Source organism: Lissotriton helveticus, chromosome 12 (assembly GCF_964261635.1).
Source record: "Lissotriton helveticus chromosome 12, aLisHel1.1, whole genome shotgun sequence".
In the NCBI taxonomy this organism is placed as follows: domain Eukaryota; kingdom Metazoa; phylum Chordata; class Amphibia; order Caudata; family Salamandridae; genus Lissotriton; species Lissotriton helveticus.
The window spans coordinates 18,653,548-18,674,155 of record NC_136073.1 but is presented as its reverse complement, the minus strand read 5'-3'; the positions used below and the strand labels follow the sequence as shown (position 1 = coordinate 18,674,155).

The 20,608-nt window shown below is 46.0% G+C and overlaps 1 protein-coding gene across 1 annotated transcript in view; it reads right to left on the bottom strand.

Annotated features, from left to right (window-relative positions):
* The window catches only part of SLC5A5 (solute carrier family 5 member 5), a 75,966-nt gene that overhangs the window by 46,224 nt on the left and 9,134 nt on the right, over window positions 1-20,608 (bottom strand). Inside the window, exons 4-9 of the mRNA XM_078669573.1 lie at window positions 19,543-19,610; window positions 18,515-18,669; window positions 16,208-16,348; window positions 12,732-12,861; window positions 11,026-11,114; window positions 9,102-9,214 (exon numbers count right to left, since the gene is read on the bottom strand). Coding sequence (XP_078525699.1) covers window positions 9,102-9,214; window positions 11,026-11,114; window positions 12,732-12,861; window positions 16,208-16,348; window positions 18,515-18,669; window positions 19,543-19,610 — 696 coding nt within the window. The remainder of the gene's footprint in view (window positions 1-9,101; window positions 9,215-11,025; window positions 11,115-12,731; window positions 12,862-16,207; window positions 16,349-18,514; window positions 18,670-19,542; window positions 19,611-20,608) is intronic.

Below are 20,608 nucleotides of genomic sequence, written 5' to 3'. Positions count from 1 at the left end.
TAGGGGTGTCCAGCTGTTACACTCCTGAAGCAGCTTAGGTATTAATGTGAAAGAAAACGCACAGGAAGAGATCTTACAGGAAGTGATTTCACAGGAAGAAATGTCTCAGGAAGTGCCATATGCAGTGGTGTCACAGGAAGTGGCATCTTGTGGAGAAGCCATGGATGTACAGTCCACTGTGGTGTGAATCCAGGACAGTCCTGCACTCCAGGGAAGTGTTAGTGACATGATGGCTCCCCTTTTATGCATATAGCCAGTGTCTAACCCAGGGTGGTGTGGAGTGCAAAAAAAACGATGGATTTAGGCCCAGATCCTTGTACTGGGGTGAATGTATGACATTGTTCTACATTCTGTCCATCAACTGTGTTTTTTGCAATTTTCACCCCGAGTGGGCTGGGGATGCTCAGACGTGAGTCCCAGGCTCTCCACACCACTGGAGTCAAGCTATCCAGGCTGATGAAGGCTGATAGCCAGAAACCGGTCCTTGGACGCTTGATTCCGGTCTGGGAAAGACATGGCTTGGTAGTTCGGACTGGACTGTTCCCATGAGGCACAGGGTCAGAGCTGATTTGCATATAGCCAGTGTCTAACCCAGGGTGGTGTGGAGTGTAAAAAAACGATGGATTTAGGCCCAGATTCTTGTACTGGGGTGAATGTATGACATTGTTCTACATTCTGTCCATCAACTGTGTTTTTTGCAATCCCCTTTAATGGGGGCACCAAGTGCCCAGGCCAGGGATGTAGAGGAGTGGGCTTGCTAAGTGCGTGGCATGTGAGAGCGGGCATGGTCACCTCATTGCCATATATCCAACGCCTATCACTTTTTCTCTGTCACATTTGTGTTCCCCTGACTCACTCTCATTTAATGTCCTCCTATCTTCCTTTCTGGGACTGTCCTCCCCACAGTCACTCCTTTCTGTCTCATCATCTTGCTGACTCTACTTATGATCTGTTGTATCTTCTTTCACGCCTCCTTCATCTGTCACTCTTCATCAATCACTCTCATATCTTCTTTATTTCTTACTCTCGCCCACCAGAAGGTGTGGAACTATAATGCCTCCGCCAGAATGTCGCCTGACATAAATATTGTGTCCTAAATTTCGTTTACTAACATTTGCTCAATACCATTAATAGTGGTAAACCTACACCCAACGGGACGATAGATTTGTGAACAATATTTGTTGCCTGATAGGTCTGTCAGTTTTTTTATTTTTATTTATTGATACCACAGCAATCCCAAAACAACAAACGATAAAAGAAGAGCTATTACAATACAAAAAAATAATTACATTAATTCATCATATTGGCACATTCATGTAATCTGAGAAGGGGCCCCACAAATCCCTACCAACTTTCCGTTTGTTCACCCCTTTAACAGCATATAAACTAAATTCCAAATTGAAAAGATTACGCATTCTACTTTTCCATTGGAAAAAAGAAGGGGGATCCACTTGAAGCCAGGTGGCAGCAATACACAATCTTGCTACAGTCATAGCAAAAAATATAAGGTGACGATGTTTATGGAGTTCCCCACCCCTTCTGAATTGAATATCTGTTCCCAATATAATAACGGTAAACATCACTTACAACGAAACTTTTACAACGCACTACCATTACAACGCGGTCATTACAACGCAAACTATTACAACGCATTGCGCTAGGGGGCGCTCTAGGATAGGGATTCGGTTAATTTACTATCCAATAACCTTCCCTAGTGTCCACGGGGACTGGAGTTGGAATAGTAAATTAAACTATTCACTATCCAACACCCAAAAGCGCTATGCAATGTAATAGTATGCGATGTAAAAAACGCGTTGTAAAGGCAGGCGTTTTAATAGCCTGCGTTGTAACGTCATACATCCCATAATAACAGGAGTTATAGTAAATGTTTTGCCAATTAAATCACTTAGAAATTTTTCAATGTGCGCACAAAAATGCTCCAGCTTCCCACATTTGAAAAAAATATGTAACAAATCCGCATTGTTATCATTACAACGAAAGCATTTCCCATCATGTCCACTTTTCCACTTAGCCATAAAAGCGGGAGTATAATATAAATTAAATATAGTCTTATAACATTGTACACGCAGATTGGCTGACTGTCAGTTTTTTTCTTATGTAATATTCTGACAGACAGCACGCCCGATGCTCTTGTCAGCTCCAATATCCTTCCCAGGCCTGCGGTTGACTCAATGTGTGACCGTCGGTCCTTCTCTGCTGCCTCCTGTGAGGAGCTCTGAGGGGCGAGGAGTCATGGATGCTGACAGACCACTGGAACTCCTTCGGACTCACCTACTTCGTGTGAGAGGTGGGCGGCCACGGAGGGGCAGGGCTTTGTGCTGGACACTGCTTGTGCCGCGATTTTACTCCCCACAGCCCTCCAAGATATGCAAACAAAAGCTTTGACGTCTTCTGCTGATGTCTGTGGATTGCAGTGGATCCAGACACGACCTGGAAGCCCACTCTGTGCAGGGGTTTCCGCAGGGCCGGACTATGAACACAAGCAGCCATAGCAAATAAGTACAAACCAGGCCAGGTCACTCCTTTCCCATTCTCTCTCTCTCTTTCCCCTTCTATCCAGTTTGTTTCTGTTTCTGTCCTTCTCTTCACCCTCTGATCTCTTCCCATCATGTCTCCTTCCTTCCTCTCTCTCTCCCCCTCCACTTCTATCCAGTCTGTTTCTGTCTCTGTCCTTCTCTCTTCACCCTCTGATCTCTCCCCATCCTGTCTCCTTCCTTCCTTTTTCTCTTTCCCTCTCTCTCTCTCCCTCCCCCTTCTAAGTTACGGCCCTCTTGGCCAAGGGGGCCGTCGAGGGCGTTCCTGGGCCAGAAGTACGACGTGGTTGCTATTCCCGCTACTTTCTGGTATCCAAGAAGGGCAAAGGGGGCCTACGCCCTATCTTGGATCTAAGGAGCGTCAACGGCTTCCTCCGGAAGGAGAAGTTCAAGATGCTGACTTTGGCTCAGGTTCTAGCTTCCCAGGACCCAGAAGACTGGATGGTGGCGTTGGACTTGCAAGACGCGTATTTCCACATCCCCGTCCTGCCGGCCCACCGGCGTTACCTGCGGTTCACGGTAGGCCACGAGCACTTTCAGTTTACCGTGCTCCCCTTCGGCCTTACCAGCGCCACACGGGTGTTCACGAAAGTGATGGCGGTGGTCGCAGCTCATCTGCGCAGATTAGGGGTTTCAGTCTTCCCCTATCTCGACGATTGGTTGTTGAAGGCGGGCTTGCCCCAAACAGTCGTCTCCCACCTCCAGACTATGGCCGACCTCCTGCACTCGCTGGGGTTCTCCATCAACGTGGCGAAGTCACACCTGTGCCCCTCCCAGAAGCTCCTCTTCATCGGAGCGGTTCTGGACTCAGCGCAGTTTCTGGTTTATCCTCCCGAACAGCGGGTTCGGGATATTCAGGCTCTGATTCCGGTCTTTCAGCCTTTATCCTGAGTCTCGGTCAGGTTGACGCTGCAGCTCCTGGGGCTGATGGCCTCCTGCATCCTTCTGGTGCATCACACCCAGTGGCGGATGCGGGCTCTGCAGTGGGACCTGAAGTTTCAGTGGGCACAGCATCAGGGTAACCTGTCCGACTACGTCCGGATCTCGGAGGGCACTGCGAAACAGTTGCAGTGGTGGCTCACGAACCGTGATTGGGTGAGCGGCAGATCTCTCTCCCTTCCTCAACCGTACCACGTAGTAGTGACGGATGTGTCCCTCCTGGGATGGGGAGGCCACATGGGAGAGAGGGAGATCAGAGGTCTCTGTTCTCTGGCGGAGTCCCGGCTCCTCATCAACCTTCTGGAGCTGCGGGCGATCCGGCTTGCACTGAAAGCATTCCCCTCTGTCCGGGGAAGTGTAGTGCAGGTGTTCACGGACAACACCACCGCCATGTGGTACTGCAACAAACAGGGCGGGGTGAGGTCGTGGACCCTTTATCAGGAGGCTCTGTGCCTCTGGACATGGCTAGAACACCAGGGCGTCACCCTGGTGGTTCAACACCTGGTAGGTTCCCTGAACGCCAGGGCGGACGAACTCAGCCACCGGTGCATGATGGATCACGACTGGCGTCTGAACTCGGATGTGGCGCAAGGCCTCTTTCAGCAGTGGGGAGAGCCTTGGTTAGATCTATTCGCCACCAAAGAGAACGCGCAATGTCATTTGTTCTGCGCGTTGGAATTTCCAAGACGGCACTCGCTCGGAGACGCTTTTCGTCGCAAGTGAAGCTGCGGTCTTTTGTACGCCTTTCCGCCTATACCACTACTGCCCAGAGTGCTGAGGAAGATCAGGCGAGACCGGGCCCAAGTCATCCTTGTGGCTGCAGACTGGGCGCGAAGATACTGGTATCCCGAGCTACTCAGCATGTCAGTCGATCCCCCGATTCGTCTGCCTCTTCAGGAGGACCTTCTGTCGCAGCAGCAGGGGACGTCCTCCACCCGAACCTGTCCAGCCTCCACCCCCATGCGTGGAGATTGAGCTGCGGCAGTTGAGGCTATTTGACTTGCCTCCTGAAGTCTGTGATGTGATTCTGGCAGCCAGGCAACCCTCCACAAAATCGGTATACGCCTGAAGGTGAAACAAATTTGTGGCATGGTGCACAGCAAAGGCTGTGGATCCACTCTCTGCCCCCCTTTCTGAGGTTCTCCTCTTCCTTCTTTCTCTTACCCAGCAGGGCTCTGCTCTGGGCACTCTTAAGGGCTATCTCTCTGCCATTTCTGCCTTCTTGAGGCTTCCTGATCAGCCTTCTCTTTTCAAGTCCCCTGTTGTAAATAGATTCTTGAAAGGCATCACACACATGTTCCCTCCTATTCCTTTCGTGATGTCTCAGTGGGACTTGAACCTTGTTCTAACCTATCTGATGTGCGCTCCTTCCGAGCCACTTCACAATTTTCCTCTTCGTCTTCTGTCTCTTAAGACTGCATTCCTGGTTGCCATTACCTCTGCCAGTGAGTGAGCTCCAGGCTCTTTCTTCTAAGCCTCCTTTCCTTTCTGTCCATCCAGACAAAGTTGTGTTGCGGACAAGACCCTCTTTCCTGCCCAAGGTAGTCACAGCCTTCCACATCGGGCAGTCCATCACTTTGCCCACCTTCTTTCCACCTCCGCATCCCTCGAAAGAGGAAGAGAGGCTCCACCGTCTGGATCCAAAACGTGCGCTGTCATTCTATTTGGATCGCACATGCCAGTTCCAGGTGGATGACCAACTCTTTGTTGGTTACGTGGGCACTAAGAAGGGACGGGCGGTGCAAAAACGAACCATTTCTCGATGGGTTGTCTTGTGCATCAAGGCTTGTTACTCTTTGGCTTGAAAGGAGCCTCCTGTGGGGCTTCGTGCCCATTCCACACGGGCCACGGCGGCTACTACTGCCCTGGGCCGGGGAGTCTCCTTGCAGGACATCTGTCAGGCGGCTACGTGGGCCTCGCTGCACACGTTTGCGAGGCACTACTGCCTGGACAGCCAAGTCTGGAGAGATGGCTTTTTCAGCCGTTCCGTTCTCCAGGACTTTCTGGTGTGATCATTGATTCGCAGACCCACCACCGGGGTTGGTATTGCTGGGGTATCTATTCTAAGGTATGGAATCTAATACTAACCTGTTTCTTTCAGGTGCACAAGTTACTTACCTTCGGTAACTATATATCGGTAAGAAACAGTAGTTAGTGTTAGATTCCTTACCGCCCCGCCCATCCTCCCCATTCTGCGAACCGATCTCTAGGGTTAAGGACATCCCTTTCAGGGCCCTAGTTTTTATGGCCCCAGTGTTGGTTTTTATCATGGCTCTGCGTTTTCTGGCACGGAAAAGCTGTGTATAAGAACTGACGTCAGCGGGCGAGGGCGGCGTCTAAGTACTCCGGCGACGTCATCCCGGCGCCAATGACGCCGACGACGGACGCGGAGCCGCAGACGACGCCTACCTACGCGCAAGGGTACTGCTACGCAAAAGTTTCCGGATCCAGTCTGACGCCTGGGGATATTCTAAGGTAAGGATTCTAATACTAACTACTGTTTCTTACAGATATATTGTTACCGAAGGTAAGTAACTTGTGCGACACACTCACGGGGGCACAGAGTGTTGGCAGGTCTGCTTCTTCATTCACACACATATGTAGAGAGCAGGCATGGTCCTGGAGTCTCCGTGGCATGTAACGAAGTCAAGAACTCTCCCAGATGTGATGCTTATTGGCGAGTATAGCTCACACTGTGGCATCCCATTAGGTCTCGCCTACGCAGCGCGCATGCGCTGCTAGGAGGAGACCTTTAGGAATCGATTCGCTTTTTCGCCCACAAAAAACATGCACGCTTTGCATTGCTTTCAATGGCAACGCATGCACATTTGGCAATTCCCTTGCGGGAGCGAGCTTTGGCAACATGTGTTTGTAATTAACTTTCAAACAGATGGTGCTCCTGCTCGCTCCCGCAAGGGAAACGCTTTGTGGGTTGTTTTTTTTTGCTCGTCATTTTCTTATTTTCTGCAGGCACACTTCACCCACTTTAAATTAGTTTACCTACCGCCACACTCACGGCCTCGGGCGCTCTTTTTTTTTCTAAGCTGTAATTTTTTGCTCAGTTTTTGCATCCACACTTCTCCCACTTTAAAGAATTTTTTGTTTACCTAGCGCCGCACTCACGGCCTCGGGCGCTCTATTATTTTTTCTTTCTAATCTGTATTTTTTTGCTCAGTTTCTGCAGGCAGACTTCCCCCACTTTAAATAAACTTTAGTTTATCTACCACCACACTCACGGGCTTGGTATTTCTCCTTAGCATGCTCTGCTCCACTAATTTTGCTCTTTTCAGGTACATCGGTTCTTTTTAATATGGCGATAGTACTCGCATCAATCCTAGCAGCTCCTGGGCGGTTTGCCTCGTCATTCTTGTTTTTCTTTAGTTTCTACTGAAGTTGCTGGCAGGACCAATGGTTTGTAGCGACTGTGGGACTCTGCACAGGCGCATCGCGTATGTTGTGGTCGGCGCACGCGTGTTGTGTTTTAAACCGGCAAACGGGCCTTTGCGTGGTCTGAGAGGTTTACCAGAGACTGACTGGTGATATATGAGCAAATCTTTCTGCAGCACTTAACAAAGTAGTCCAAGAGCCTACAATGTTTCTCACCTGCTCCGAATATGACAGGTAATAATCTGGAGGTGCAAAGAGTTGGGATGGGGAACTGTCTTGAACGATTGGGGCCATTAAGTGATGGTACAGGCGCATGGGGGCAGAAGGGTCTTGTGACTGAAGGCTCTCTGTTCTGTTGGGTCTTGGGGTTCACCTCTCTTAAGCCTTTGGGTGAGGGACTGTTCAGAGGAACCAACACTTCCAAGTCTCCCAAGGGGGAGCTTATTAGTAAGCACATGTTTTTCAATCTTTGTTACAACTCCAGAAGTGACATTTCATAATTGTGTCACCATAAATGACGTTTCTGAAGGGCACAGTTACATTTCTGTGCTACCAAGCAAGCTCTAGAGCTTTAGAAAATGGGAAAAAAATCTATTTCACAACCTGCTGCATGCGGAATAAGCCACTAAAGTTATCATACTGGCGTTCGAATGGAATCTGTGATATTGAGTATACACACAGATTGCTGTTGCAGACACCCAACTAAGCCATCTCATTGGGTTTGGAGCTTGTTACCGGCAGTTTCTCAGTACGTGACATGTGCTTAATTAACCCACTACTATTTTATTGCCACTGTTCTCACATTGTGCCTGACACAACATTCAGCGACCTTGAAGCGTGGATGCATTGAAACAACTCGAAGCTTCGATACTGCTCTGACAACAGTCCTCCCTTACCATGTGCACCCCTACTACTGCCCGAGTTCCCAACAGATAACCTGAACATTTGAGTGTAATTTCAGAATCAAGCTCAACCTATAACATAGTTTAATTTGCATTGAGAACTCTGGTGCTGTAGAGGGGCATAAGCAATTTAAAGACTTTTTATGAATTACACTTGTTGCTCAGCTAGGGTTACTGTATTGACTTCCTTCCTTTTAAATATCATTACGTTAATCTGTTATAGTCCACTGGGGTCGAGTGTATTAAACCAAGAGTACAAATACCATAACGCCCTACTATGGTAAATGACAGCCTGCAACTGAAAACTGAAAACATGCTCCTCTGTAATATGGAGGAATATGTGTGGAGTCGAACCTCAATATTTCACTGAGCCCCAATATTTTATGCACCAAAGTCTTTTACCTAATGTAATCCGGCTCGGTTGTTCTCATTGATCTAGTGGAAAGAGACTCCCCAACATTAAACCCATTAATTAGCAGAGTAAAATTCAACTAAGAACCGGGATCACTCAAAAACTGAGTTTTATATTGGAAATTTATTTTAAGACTTATTACCGATTTTTTTAATATAAATGATACAGAGAAATGTATAGATGAACATGAGGGTTCCGCTAAAGAATACAGAATCAAACAAGCATTGGCATAGCCAATAGGTCTCGCCTTTGGGACCTTACAAGTGTTTAGTTATCCCACACAACATCCTTGGTGGAACAACATCAAGTGTTGCATGGCTAAACACTTATAAGGTCCCAAAGGTGAGGCCTATTGGCTATGCCAAAGCTTGTTTTTGGTAGGCGCTAGAGAGCTGCCTTCTCTGGCTGGTGGACACGGTCACAGTGACTGACAAAGCCCTTGGGTTGGCGAGCTTTGTGAAGTTAGAATCACCTAAGAAAAAGCAGCACTTCCACTGACATCCTTACATGGATCCCTGATTACAAGATGACTGCAGTTACAGATCTGGTAATGAGTGGTGCATTGTTCAGGGTGCTGTAGTCACGGGCACGGCTTGAGGTATAGAGTGCTGGGCTGCACACTAGCTTCTCAGTTTTCCCTTTCTCTCACTCTCTCTTGCGCGCTCTCTTTTATTCGATGTCCATTTCCCTCTCTCTCTCTTTTTCTTTCTCTTGCTTTCTCATCATAATGTTCTACCTACTCTCTTCTCTTACCCACTCCTTTTCTCCCTCCCTCCTTCTTTCTCCACCTCGCTTCTGCTCACTCATTCTGTATCTCTCTTCCTCATCTCCTTCTCTCATGCTCTCCCCCACTCTCCCCTTAACTCCCTTCCCCCCCCCCCACCCCCTTCCTCAGAAGATACTCACAGAGGCCTTTGGAGATGAGGGTGATTTTCTTCTGGCTCAGGGAGGGCCTGTTGGGTTTGATCAAGTCTTCCACAGTCACAGCCGCCATAGCATTGATGCTGGTAGAGGCGGTGCTGGAGAGAGGAAGAAGACACAGGGAGGGGTTAAAGGACCTTCTCTCTCCTCTTGGTGACGTTTCATCACGAGGTTTCGAAGTTCCAAGATGGCGACTCCCCAGGTGCATGGGGCTGACGACACTTTTGTTCTTGTAAATTCAATGTATTGTAAAATGTAACAAAAAGTCTTGTATCTGACATCTTATAAACGAAGGAACGTAGCCCCCGGCCATGGGTCCTGCTTCAGGCTGCCTTTAAGACTAGGAAGTGGATATCTGGCTGAAGAAACAGACCAAATACTACGAAAAGGGATTTTAGAAGTGCAGGCTGAGGTCCCTAGAAGAAACTCATTTGTTGAGGCGCCTGATATATTTTTTATGCTGGATGCTTCATATGTATTTATATTTTGTTAAAAGATCTGTATTAAAAAAAATAAACATGAAAAGATGCAATGGCATAAACCGTACATGCGGATGTGCAGAATGTAATATATTGGGGCAGGGTGGGGGGGGGCATCATGACCTACTCAAGGCTTCACCTCTTGTGAGTCATGCCCCTCCATACTCACAACACAGGTAATAAATAGCATATTACACTCCATATTATCTGCCCTCCTAATCCCAATGACTGCTCCCTTAGAACCTCTTACTTCCTATACTCGTCTTCCCACTGTTCCTGATGCCTTTCTTTAACCTTTTCCTTAAATCTGGGGGTATTTTCTGTGGTCGTATGAGCCAGTTCCTCGTTTTCTCACACTAAAACAGCGTTCTCTCGACCAATCGTCGTCATTGGTGTTTGGGCTTATTTCTCTTTTTCCTTTTTTTCTAAACATCTAGAGTGTGTTGTCCACCCTCTATGATCCTCCTATTTCCGAAGCTGCTCGCCTCGCAGTCACCAACGCTCTAACTTTTTCTAGACACAGTAAACTCTGATACGACTTGGCCATTCTGCCACTTTCGGCATTGTTGACCACAGTGTCCTGGTCTCTTCTCTCTCCACAGGAGTCTCTGGAATTGCCCTTCATTGGGTCTCTTCTTATCTCGGTGAATGATTCTAAGCCACATCCTTCAGCTCGGCACAAACTCCCAAGGTAAGCTCCTGCGACTGTGTTGAGATACAATGCCCCAAGGTATTCTCTAGTCCTGATTTCAGGGCACCAGCCTAAGAAGTAGGCTACTTAACAGGCTACAGAAGACTCATCGTAGTCAAAACTGAGGACAGAACACCGTGGAAGAGTCATCCCTACCTTGCACTCTTGTCAAACTCCCTCGCTGTTGTCTGGCAGTGGCATCTGGGACCAGTGCAGAGGCAGAGCGGCGCTAGGGTGCTTTTACGGTGCACTGACCCCTACTAGGTGGCCATGATTTCTAAGTTCATTTTTGTAACCCACACTTAGTAGAAAGTCACATCTTTTCTGGGTTGGGTATGGGCTATCAGAAGGAAATCTCTTGCACGATAGCAGGCTTGACGAGATTAATCCAGGCCTTCTTTGTTCTTCGAACCAGCTAAAGAGAATGTTTTGACCCTGTCTTTTTGGGCTGGTATTGGCTCTATAACCATATGAATTTTGAGGTTTTATTGATGAATTTTAATATTATTGAAGTCACAATGCTTTATCCTTTTAAATTTTCTGAGGTTGTAAATATGTTTTAAACTTGTTATTGTGGATCTAATGGTTTTAGATGTATCATGCTTTTATGAGTTTTTACCTCGAATAAAGCAAATTTGACTGACTGACTGACTGAGAAAGTCACATCACAATGAGGAATGCTTTGAGCCATCCGGAAGGTCTGAAAGTACTGTGATTTGGAAGTAAATGAACGGCATACCTTAGGGTGCCGCTGTAGGCGCAGGCCAGAAACAGCCCAGGAAACCCAGGGTACTGCTCAAAGATCTCCAGGACCAGGAAAGGCATGTACTGGAAAGAAAGAAACAAAAATGTAAGGGTTAGTATAAGCAAGTTTTCTTCGTGCAAGCTCATACACTGATCGGATAATATATGGTAGATGTGTGCTCTGAAAAGGTGCTTCAGTTATATTAGAAAGTGAGGGAACTTAGACGCAAGCAGGTAGTAGCGAATCTTGCAAGGATGACTATGTTTGGTAGAGACGAAATGCCAGGGTTAGAACTTAGGCCTGTTGGACAGATCTGCAGCCAATCACAGGACAACTAGTCCAGATGTTTGCGGTTGCACAGATTAAGAACAGAAGTAAAAGAAAGCAGGGCTCTGGGTATGGTGAATAAGAAAATGAACGCAGAGCATTCAGTAAAAATGAAATAGAAAATATCCTGAGTGCAGAAATGTTACTTTGAAGGTAAAACGTTATAGACTACTGATTACTCCTCCAAAAAGAGCTCAGTTGCTCTATACACTCAACAGGCACAGCTAAAAAAATCAAACACTTGTAGACAAATGTGAGAATTTATAGGGCAAGTCGTTCAGCAGTGGGAAGCAGAAAAGGCCATAGTGTGAGGTATAACATTTAAAATTAAAGTTCAAATGGAATTTTCTCGGATTTGCTACAGGACAGTAGTGTCAGAAAGTTCCAAATGTAATCACCTGATGTCCCTAATGCCATTTTTCAGTGCAAAATGTGTCCTCAAGGATGCATTTCACACCCACAAAATAATCATGCATAAAGTGAACAGATGCGCTTATGTTCGGTTTGGTTACGATGTTCCAGTACTCGCGCAACAGTTTGCCCGGGGGATTATTTTTCACTCCCTTTCCAGAGGCAGCATACTCTTTCCCCATAAACAGTTCCACTTGAATTATGCAATCCTGCTGCAGTGGCATTTTCTGCATAATTAAGGATTTCCCACACTTACCACTTACTCTATCTTCTGCTGCTTAATTTGCTAATTTTAACCAAAAAAATAATGTTTCCAGCTCAAACTGATCACAAGTTCCCGAAAATGTTACAAGACGTGTTGCAGCACAGAGGCATGTCATATGTAAACTTCAACTTTTCACCTTTCAGTTACTGAATGCTGTATTTAGGTGTTAAACTGGTACGAGTGAGCTGAAGCATTTGCCCACTCAGCATAAACGTGTAAAATGACAAAATAGTGAAGTAATGCTGCCACATTCTGCTGCATACTTTGCCTTTTCTTGCTGCATAATTTAGTCAATGCTGCTGCATAATTTGGCCCTCCTGTGTCTGGCCTGAAAAAGTGGCCCTAACCCCTAAAACGAGTGTCTTTTAAGATGTTACTTATGCCCCAAAACCATTCTGTTCCTATAAGGCATTAGACATACACATTAAAGTTCTCCAGGATGAGTAACCTTCACACCAACAGCTAACAGTCCACTTTTTAAATCTGCCCTGCTCTTTGACCAGGTGCCAACGTTCATGCACTGATAGCTTCCTCAGTTTCCGCTTCGGTCCCCCTGTCATTTCAGTAGTTTGCAGCTGACGTCCGCCTCTCTTCACCTCAGTGGGCCCTATCTTGTGTTGGCTCGCTGCTGTTGCACCTGGGTGCCCACATATCCTGGACAATGCCCACGAAAGTGATTTCCCACCTACTTAGGTACCTGGTCTGGCTCAGAGACGTATCCAGCGAGCAGCGGATCGCAGTTCCTGTACAGGGCAAACATCACAAGACCACAGACGACGGCGCTGCCAACGATGAGGCACAGGGCTGACTGGTTGACCAAGATGGCTCTGCAAAAACACAAGGCAGAACAGCAATCACAACTTGAAGCTCTCAGCAGTTCCCACTGACTGCCCAAGTAGGCATGCTTGAAGCTAGCATGAAAGCCATGGGAGTGAGGGGGCAGGGTTCATCTGAGATGACCACTGTTGGAACCCACTCCAGCCTCCCAGCGCATGGAAGCCCTTCTATTATAAAATAATCTACTTTACATAACTATGGAAGTGTCTTCCCAGTGTGTTCTTGTGGTCTGAGAGGATGTATGACGTTACAACGCAGGCTATTACAACGCCTGCCTTTACAACGCGGTTTTTACATCGTATACCATTACAACGCATAGTGCTTTTAGGTGCTGGATAGTGATTTATTTAATTTACTATTCCAACTCCAGTCCCCGTGGATAGTAGGGAAGGTGTTGGATAGTAAATTAAATATATTCCCTATCCTAGAACGCCCCCCAGCGCAATGCGTTGTAATGGTTTGCGTTGTAATGACCGCGTTGTAATGGTAGTGCGTTGTAAAAGTTTTGTTGTAAAGGTTGTTCACCGGTCTGAGAGTCTGCCATTTAGTGCAGTATTATCTTTCTACCTGTGTTTGGTACTCGTGTGTAACATGCACCCGTCACTTTCTATAGTAACACACTGTTTTCTACCTCTTACATTTGTTTATTTTCGATATCTGCACAAGTGCCACCAGTGCCTTCGTAACGTTTGTTCTTGTGCTTGAGTGTCCTCCATATATTGCAGTATTATACCTCTATGTTTACGTTTTACGCTTTTGTAACCTGCACACGTCACTTTTTCCTACTGTAATACACCGTTTGCTACCTCTTTTATTTTGTTGGTTCACGATTGTCACTATTGTAATGCACCGTTTGCTACATCTTGTATTTTGTTGGCTCACGATTGTCACTTTTGCTTCATTTAATGTAACGTTTGCTTTTGTATTTTGTTCACTTGTAATGTTCTCATGTATCAGTTCTGTTCCTATTGTGAAGCGCTCTGACACCTTCGGGTAAAGTCCGCGCTATATAAAAATGCATAAATAAATAAATAAATGCATGGGCCAGCTTTCAAAGTCTGGCCTCTTGCAATTGCTTGAAATGAAAACCTCAATCAGTAAGAGACACAATCCATAATATATTTGGAGAGTTGGTAAACTAAATGCATTTTTTACATTTTATTCAGTAACATTTCATCTGTCCTATGTAAGAGCTGTACATTTAGACTTCAGGGCGCAAGAACGGAGGCAATTCAACCAGCTTGATTCACAACGCTAGTTGTGCTTGTGAGTTTGACTTTTATGTGCATATAGCTTCTTTAATGAGTCCAAAAGAGTTTTGTGGTTTGTAGAAGTTGGGCTTGCACTTGCAGTAGGATCCACACACCCATGAACCTCCGACAGCATGGTTATCAGAAAGCGAACCTGGGAAGAGCCTGGGGTTTTAAAGAATTGTGCTGGGATATCGCAAAGAAAGCGCATTTTAAAAAGGAAAAGGATCTCATTTTGTAAAGTGTTCCCTGGTGTAACACTGGTGTCAGACTCTCTTTAGCCAGGGAAGATGGTAATGATCCACAAAGGGTGTGTCCTGGTTTAAGAAAGGTCAGGTCTATCTTTAATCTGGGGAGAGCTTTATCAAGAGAGACAGGATAAGAGTGGAAACTCCCTGGAGTTCACCCTCTGAGACCTGTGCCTTTTGAGGTGGAGCAAGTAATTAGGATATAGCAGAGGATAGAGGTTATGCTCGTTTATTATTTATTATCAGCTCGTCATGAGCACCGGAGCGCCGTAGCTCATGACGAGCTCGTCATGAGCATGGGGCGCTGTACGCGCCCCCCTCCCCCCAGCACAGTGGGGGAATAACCCCCCGCAGCGAAGGGGTTAAAGAGGCTCCTCACCTTTTTGTTCCCCATTCCAATTTCGATTCAGATTAGAAGATTTACGAAGTTTCACATTTTTATTAGCATCAGAACAGAATTCTGGTGAAGGGCTCAAGTCCCAGAATTCTTCAGGATTTATTTGAATCATTGGTGGCTCCAGATGCCAAAGGAGCCCCTCTTATGCTAAAACCTTGAGTACAAGAATTATAGTGACCAGTCCACGTTTAATGGATTGTTAGATGACGTCGAAGAAGATCACTTGTCCGGTACCTGAAATTCGTCTACCTGTAAATCTTTCTTCTCAGAATTGAGATAAGTCTGTTTTAATCAAGATGACCAAAGGCAGATAAGATCAACCCTCCTCTTGTAAATTCCATCTCGCCAATCCAGTTCCTCTCTCTAACCAGAATCCTTTCTTTCGTCATCCTCCTCAGTATGAGAAAAATACATTTTATAATCTTCAATTTCTATATAAACTAGATTTCAAGAGGGCAAGAGAGAGGGTGTTCAGTGGTTTTAAAATTGCAGAAAATTAAAGCAGAAACGTGTTCCAATTGATTGTCGTGCTAGGATGACTGACGCATTCTTTCTGTGCTGGTCACCTAATCAGAGGGCTCACGGTGTGAGTAGCTCGCCTAGCTATGTTGGTTGTCTTTCAACTCAGGTACATTTATATTTGATTTCACCTTTAAAAAGTCAAGACTACAGGTCCCGGGATGTTGAAAAAATACCATGTCTGGATGAGCTACTGAGACCAGACGAGGGACGTCTTCAGCTCACTGACCCAGGCTCAGATTCCTTCTTACTTTCTGCCCTCCTCACTTCACTCCCAGTCGCATTGGACTAAGCACTTCTGATCGTCTCTACGACGGATTTGGCTAGCATACGTGTGGCAACTCTTCAGGCAAATCTTCTTCCTGATCCGTACTATTCACCGATCGCATCCTGTCTTGATAAAGACCCGCAGCGACCACCAACTGGGGCGCACTAGGGTCGAAACGTCGACGCTAACCTTAGGTCCAGAACACTCCATGATTCCTCTATAAAACACCAGGATTCATTGTGGATCAATTCATTGTTGGCCTATCTATCATCTGTATATATAATTGCATTAATTTGTGTATATATATCTGAGCACTTGAGCACTTTATTCACCAATTGTCACTTATTTGTATATATGTGAGATGGTCGCATTTTGTATTAACTGTGTTTGTCACTGAATGAAGTAATTCAGTAAATACTCAATACTCAATTGAATTCTAAATATAAATACTTATGAATTCTACAACCAGGCTATATTATTTGTTTTTTCGGCTTGAGCATTGATTTCTCAGTTGCATATGTGTATCAGAGAGCTCTCATTGTTGTTTCATTTGCATAGATTAGCATTTCTCTAAGAAATTTGTCCTACCCAACAGAACCATTTGTTTGTTTAACTCCTCAGGTTGGCACCTTTGCCATCCCTCTGCTCACTCACATCCTTGCCTCCCGTTCTGTCTTGCATGCCACGTAGCGCTGCACCTGTGCCTGGTTGATGCCGTACATGGACAGCCACAGCAGAGTCCCACCCAATGCAAATGTCCAGAAGGTGTAGCGTCGACGCGGGTCCGGGTCGAAGCTGTGGAGACAAAAGAAAGGAACAAACCGAGAGCCCATGAGTGCCGGATGCTGGGGACTGGGCACAGCTGAGCAGTTTTCGACACTTGATGGGCAGTCACTGCAGACATGAAGACAGCTGTGAGGTAGTGCCTCTCCTTGCTCTGCCGCCTCACTCACCCAGCCACGTCACCGGCTCCCCCGCCTCAGTGGATCTGACCAATATCAGGTGGATGGCATTACTGCGCATTGGCATGGTGATGGTGCATTACATAGTCTGCCCATGTGGATAGTGGCCTGGCAATGTTGCAATGGACACTAGCATAGCAAAAACAGGCCAGTCCCTTCACCAGCGGCACAGCGAATAGCGAATACTGACATGGCCATGATGCCTCTGATACGTGAGCCATCGAGGATACAGCCAGGGGCACCATGTAAATGTAGAGGTACTTGTATAGCGCACGACTACCCGCAGGCATCTCGGCGCTTGTACGAATACCGCTGAGGAACCCTTCCTGGCCTTTCCCTGTGAAGTGCCCACTCCTGGGCACCCCCAAGGTGCAGCCAGGCATCCTAGCGCTGTTGGGGCCGTTGTGGAGGTTAAGCAAGCTTTTGCCCAGAGTTGCAGAGTGGGAATCATGATTAGAATAGGCACCGAGGCGAGAATTATCAGATTCGAGGAAATTGAGCCCAAGACCCGCCGAGGCGGGAATTGAACCCTGGTCCCAGACCAGACCTCTGCATCAGGGTCTGCAGCTCTAACCATTGAGCCACACTTCTCCACTGTATACTGGCATGGCTAAGGTGCAATTGTGCTTTACATTCTAGCATAATGTGACAATATTTCCTCTTGGCAATAGTTATTTGTTGACTGTGGCAGCACATCAAGCGCTTTACATTGCAATGATGCATCGCGTGTTGGTGCTATGATGCAATAACCGTTTCAACAAAGGATCTTTACAGACTGAGGCAATATGGGAAATGGCATTTCCATTTGTGGTATGAATTATTCCGGTGAACATAAGGGGCCGGATTCACAAACATTTTGCTAAGAATAGGAATGTCTTACAGCCTTATTCATCAACGGGCCGTTTTGCGAGCCCCTAATAGCGATTCATAGCGAATCGCTATTAAGGACTTGCAAAACGGGATTCATGTAGGAATTGCTAAATAAATAGCGATTCCTACACAATTCTTATTTGCGAGTAGCAAATTGCTAATCGCAAATAAGGAATAACTCCCCCACAGGCCCATAGGAATGCATGGGGAGTTATTCCTTATTTGCGATTAGCAATTTGCTACTCGCAAATAAGATAGCGATTTAAAGGGTGCCAGGGGTGTCCAAATGACACCCTGTAGCACCCCTTAAATGCAAATTGAAACAGATGTTGCGCACACACATGCCCAAAGGACATGTGTGTGTCTAACATGCAACTTAGAAAAATGCATTTAAATGCATTTTTCTAAGTTTTTGCTATTTACCGAGAGGTCTGACCTCTCGGTAAATAGCGGCCCAAAATTGCATTTTCGCAATTTTAAAATGCTTCATGAATTGCATTTAAGGAATCTCAAATAGAGATTCCTTAAATTCAATTCTTCGCAAATGTGCGAATTCTTAAATAGCGATTTTTGCATTTGGGATGATGAATCCCAAATGCAAAAATTGCACTCGCAAAAGGCAAGATTTTGAGAATCTTGCCCTTTGCGAGTGCAATTTAGCTTGATGAATCAGGCGGTTAATCTTATAGCACTTATGCCTTGTCCCTGGCTTACTTCTGGGATCCAGGACTAAGCAGGGAGTATTACAAGAGTAAGTGAGAGGAAAAATCATAGTCACTTGGACCCTTTGTTTCAAATCTATGACCAAATGGCCATTTTTCAGAGTACCCATAACGTGACCTTCTGGTGCCACCAAACCTTTGAAGGTCAGCCGTGGCCATACATATTTGGATTATCATCATTCATGGCAGCTATTATTTTTTATGTATATCTTTTTTTGGAACACACTTTTGTATAATAAAGTAGGTAATCCAGTTAAAAATGCATCTTACATCAAGCTGAAAATAGTTTCGTATAGCTCACCCCTGCTAACAAGGGTCCTCAAACCCTAAACAGTCCTATACAGTCCTGTAGCACTTCTTCACTGTGCTCAGTAAGTACCAAGTAACTGGTTTTAAAAAGTCCTTACTCGCCCAAATTTATCCTAGAGTTGTTCTGTGTGATTTCCAATGCAGTTCCTACTCCGCCGACGAGGATGAGACCCCGGATCACAATGGCAAAGAACCCTGACATCATCACCAACACCTGGAACACATCTGTCCAGATCACAGCCTTCATTCCGCCCTATGGGTGATAAAGAATTTTAGCTCAACTAAATCTGTCCAAAACCGTATCTTTCCAACATCACCTCCTTATGAAAAATCAAACCCTCCATCCCACTTGAAGATCTCAGGACCATGGTTCAAACCCTAGGACTATCTGACTACCATGGCAGCAAGATCCTACCTGCACGTCTCCCCCAGGCTAATCTCGTCATTCTCAGGACCTTCCTATACACAGCTGCTCGCATCATGAACGACTTGGAAAAATCTGATTACATCATTCCCATCCTGAAAGATCTCCGTTTGTGCCCTAAATGCTAGAATTAAAAAATGTTTGCATCACCTGTGACAGCGATTCCTGCCAATGTTAAGAGATGTTCACAGGGCTGGCGGGCAGCTTTAAATTTGGGGGCAGGATGTGACTTATCACCGCAATGAACATTACTCCATCCTCCAAACTCTAAATCAGGTCTCATGTGTCCCGCCTACCTATGGAACTGGGAGCTGTAGCACCAGCTTCCCTGAAGGCCACTTCCTGACTTCCACTGAACAAGCCAGTCCAGCATCCACCCACTGTCCCATCAACGTTTGATAGACCTTAGGGTCCTGAAATCACATAGGCATGGGGGGACGGGTAGGTTTGGATCAGAGATGATGTAGGCCATGGGGTAGTCCGCATATGGCATGTCTTTTCAGCCTTGTAGTGTCCTACAACCCCTATTTAATCAAGGTAGTGCACAAACACTGCTTCCTAGGAGAGAAGTCCCTTCATTCTTAGACCCTGATTAAGAGCTGCGCGGTATTGGCGAGGTGCAAACTGTGCAGGTGTCGGTGTGCTGGACCAGCTGTGGGGCACCTATATCAGCGCCAAATGAAGTGACTCCAGGCTACTCACCACTGTTGTGTAAAAAGTGCAGATGGCACCAGTGGAAAAGAGCGACGCCCAGATGTCGAGTCCAGTTACTAAAAGCAAATTTTAAACACATTAACAGATTCAATAACTGTCATGAAACACACATATTAAGCAATGCACAAGATGCAGTTGGCACATACATGCAATGCACAAGATGCAGTCACCACATATATGCAATGCATAAGATGCAGTCAAAACATAGATGCAATGCACAAGATGCAATCAGCACATACAAGCAATGCACAAGATACAATCACCACATATATGTAATGCACAAGATGCAATCACCACATACATGCAATGCCCAAGTTGCAGTCAGCACATACATGCAATGCACAAGATGCAGTCGGCACATACATGCAATGCACAAAATGTGGTCACCACATTCATGCAATGCACACGATGCAATCACCACAAGCATGCAATGCACAAGATGCAGTCACCACATACATGCAATGCACAAGATCCAGTCACCACATACATGCAATTCATAAGATGCAGTCACCACATGCAAGTAATGCACAAGATGCAGTCACCACATACATGCAATGCACAAGATCCAGTCGGCACATACATGAATGCACAAGATGTGGTCAACGTATACAAGCAATTCACAAGATGCAGCCACCACATATATGCAATGCATAAGATGCAGTCACAACATAGATGCAATGCCCAAGTTGCAGTCAGCACATACAAGCAATGCACAAGATGCGGTCACCACATACATGCAATGCACAAGATGCCGTCACAACATACATGCAATGCACAAGTTGCAGACAGCACATACATGCAATGCATAAGATGCAGTCACCACATATATGCAATGCACAAGATGCAGTCAGGATATACATGCAATGCACAAGATGCAGTCACCACATGCTTGAAATGCACAAGATGCAGTCACCACATACATGCAAAGCACAAGGTGCAGTCACCACATACATGCAATGCATAAGATGCAGTCACTACATACATGCAATGCACAGTCACCACATACATGCAATGCACAAGGTGCAGTCACCACATACATGCAATGCATAAGATG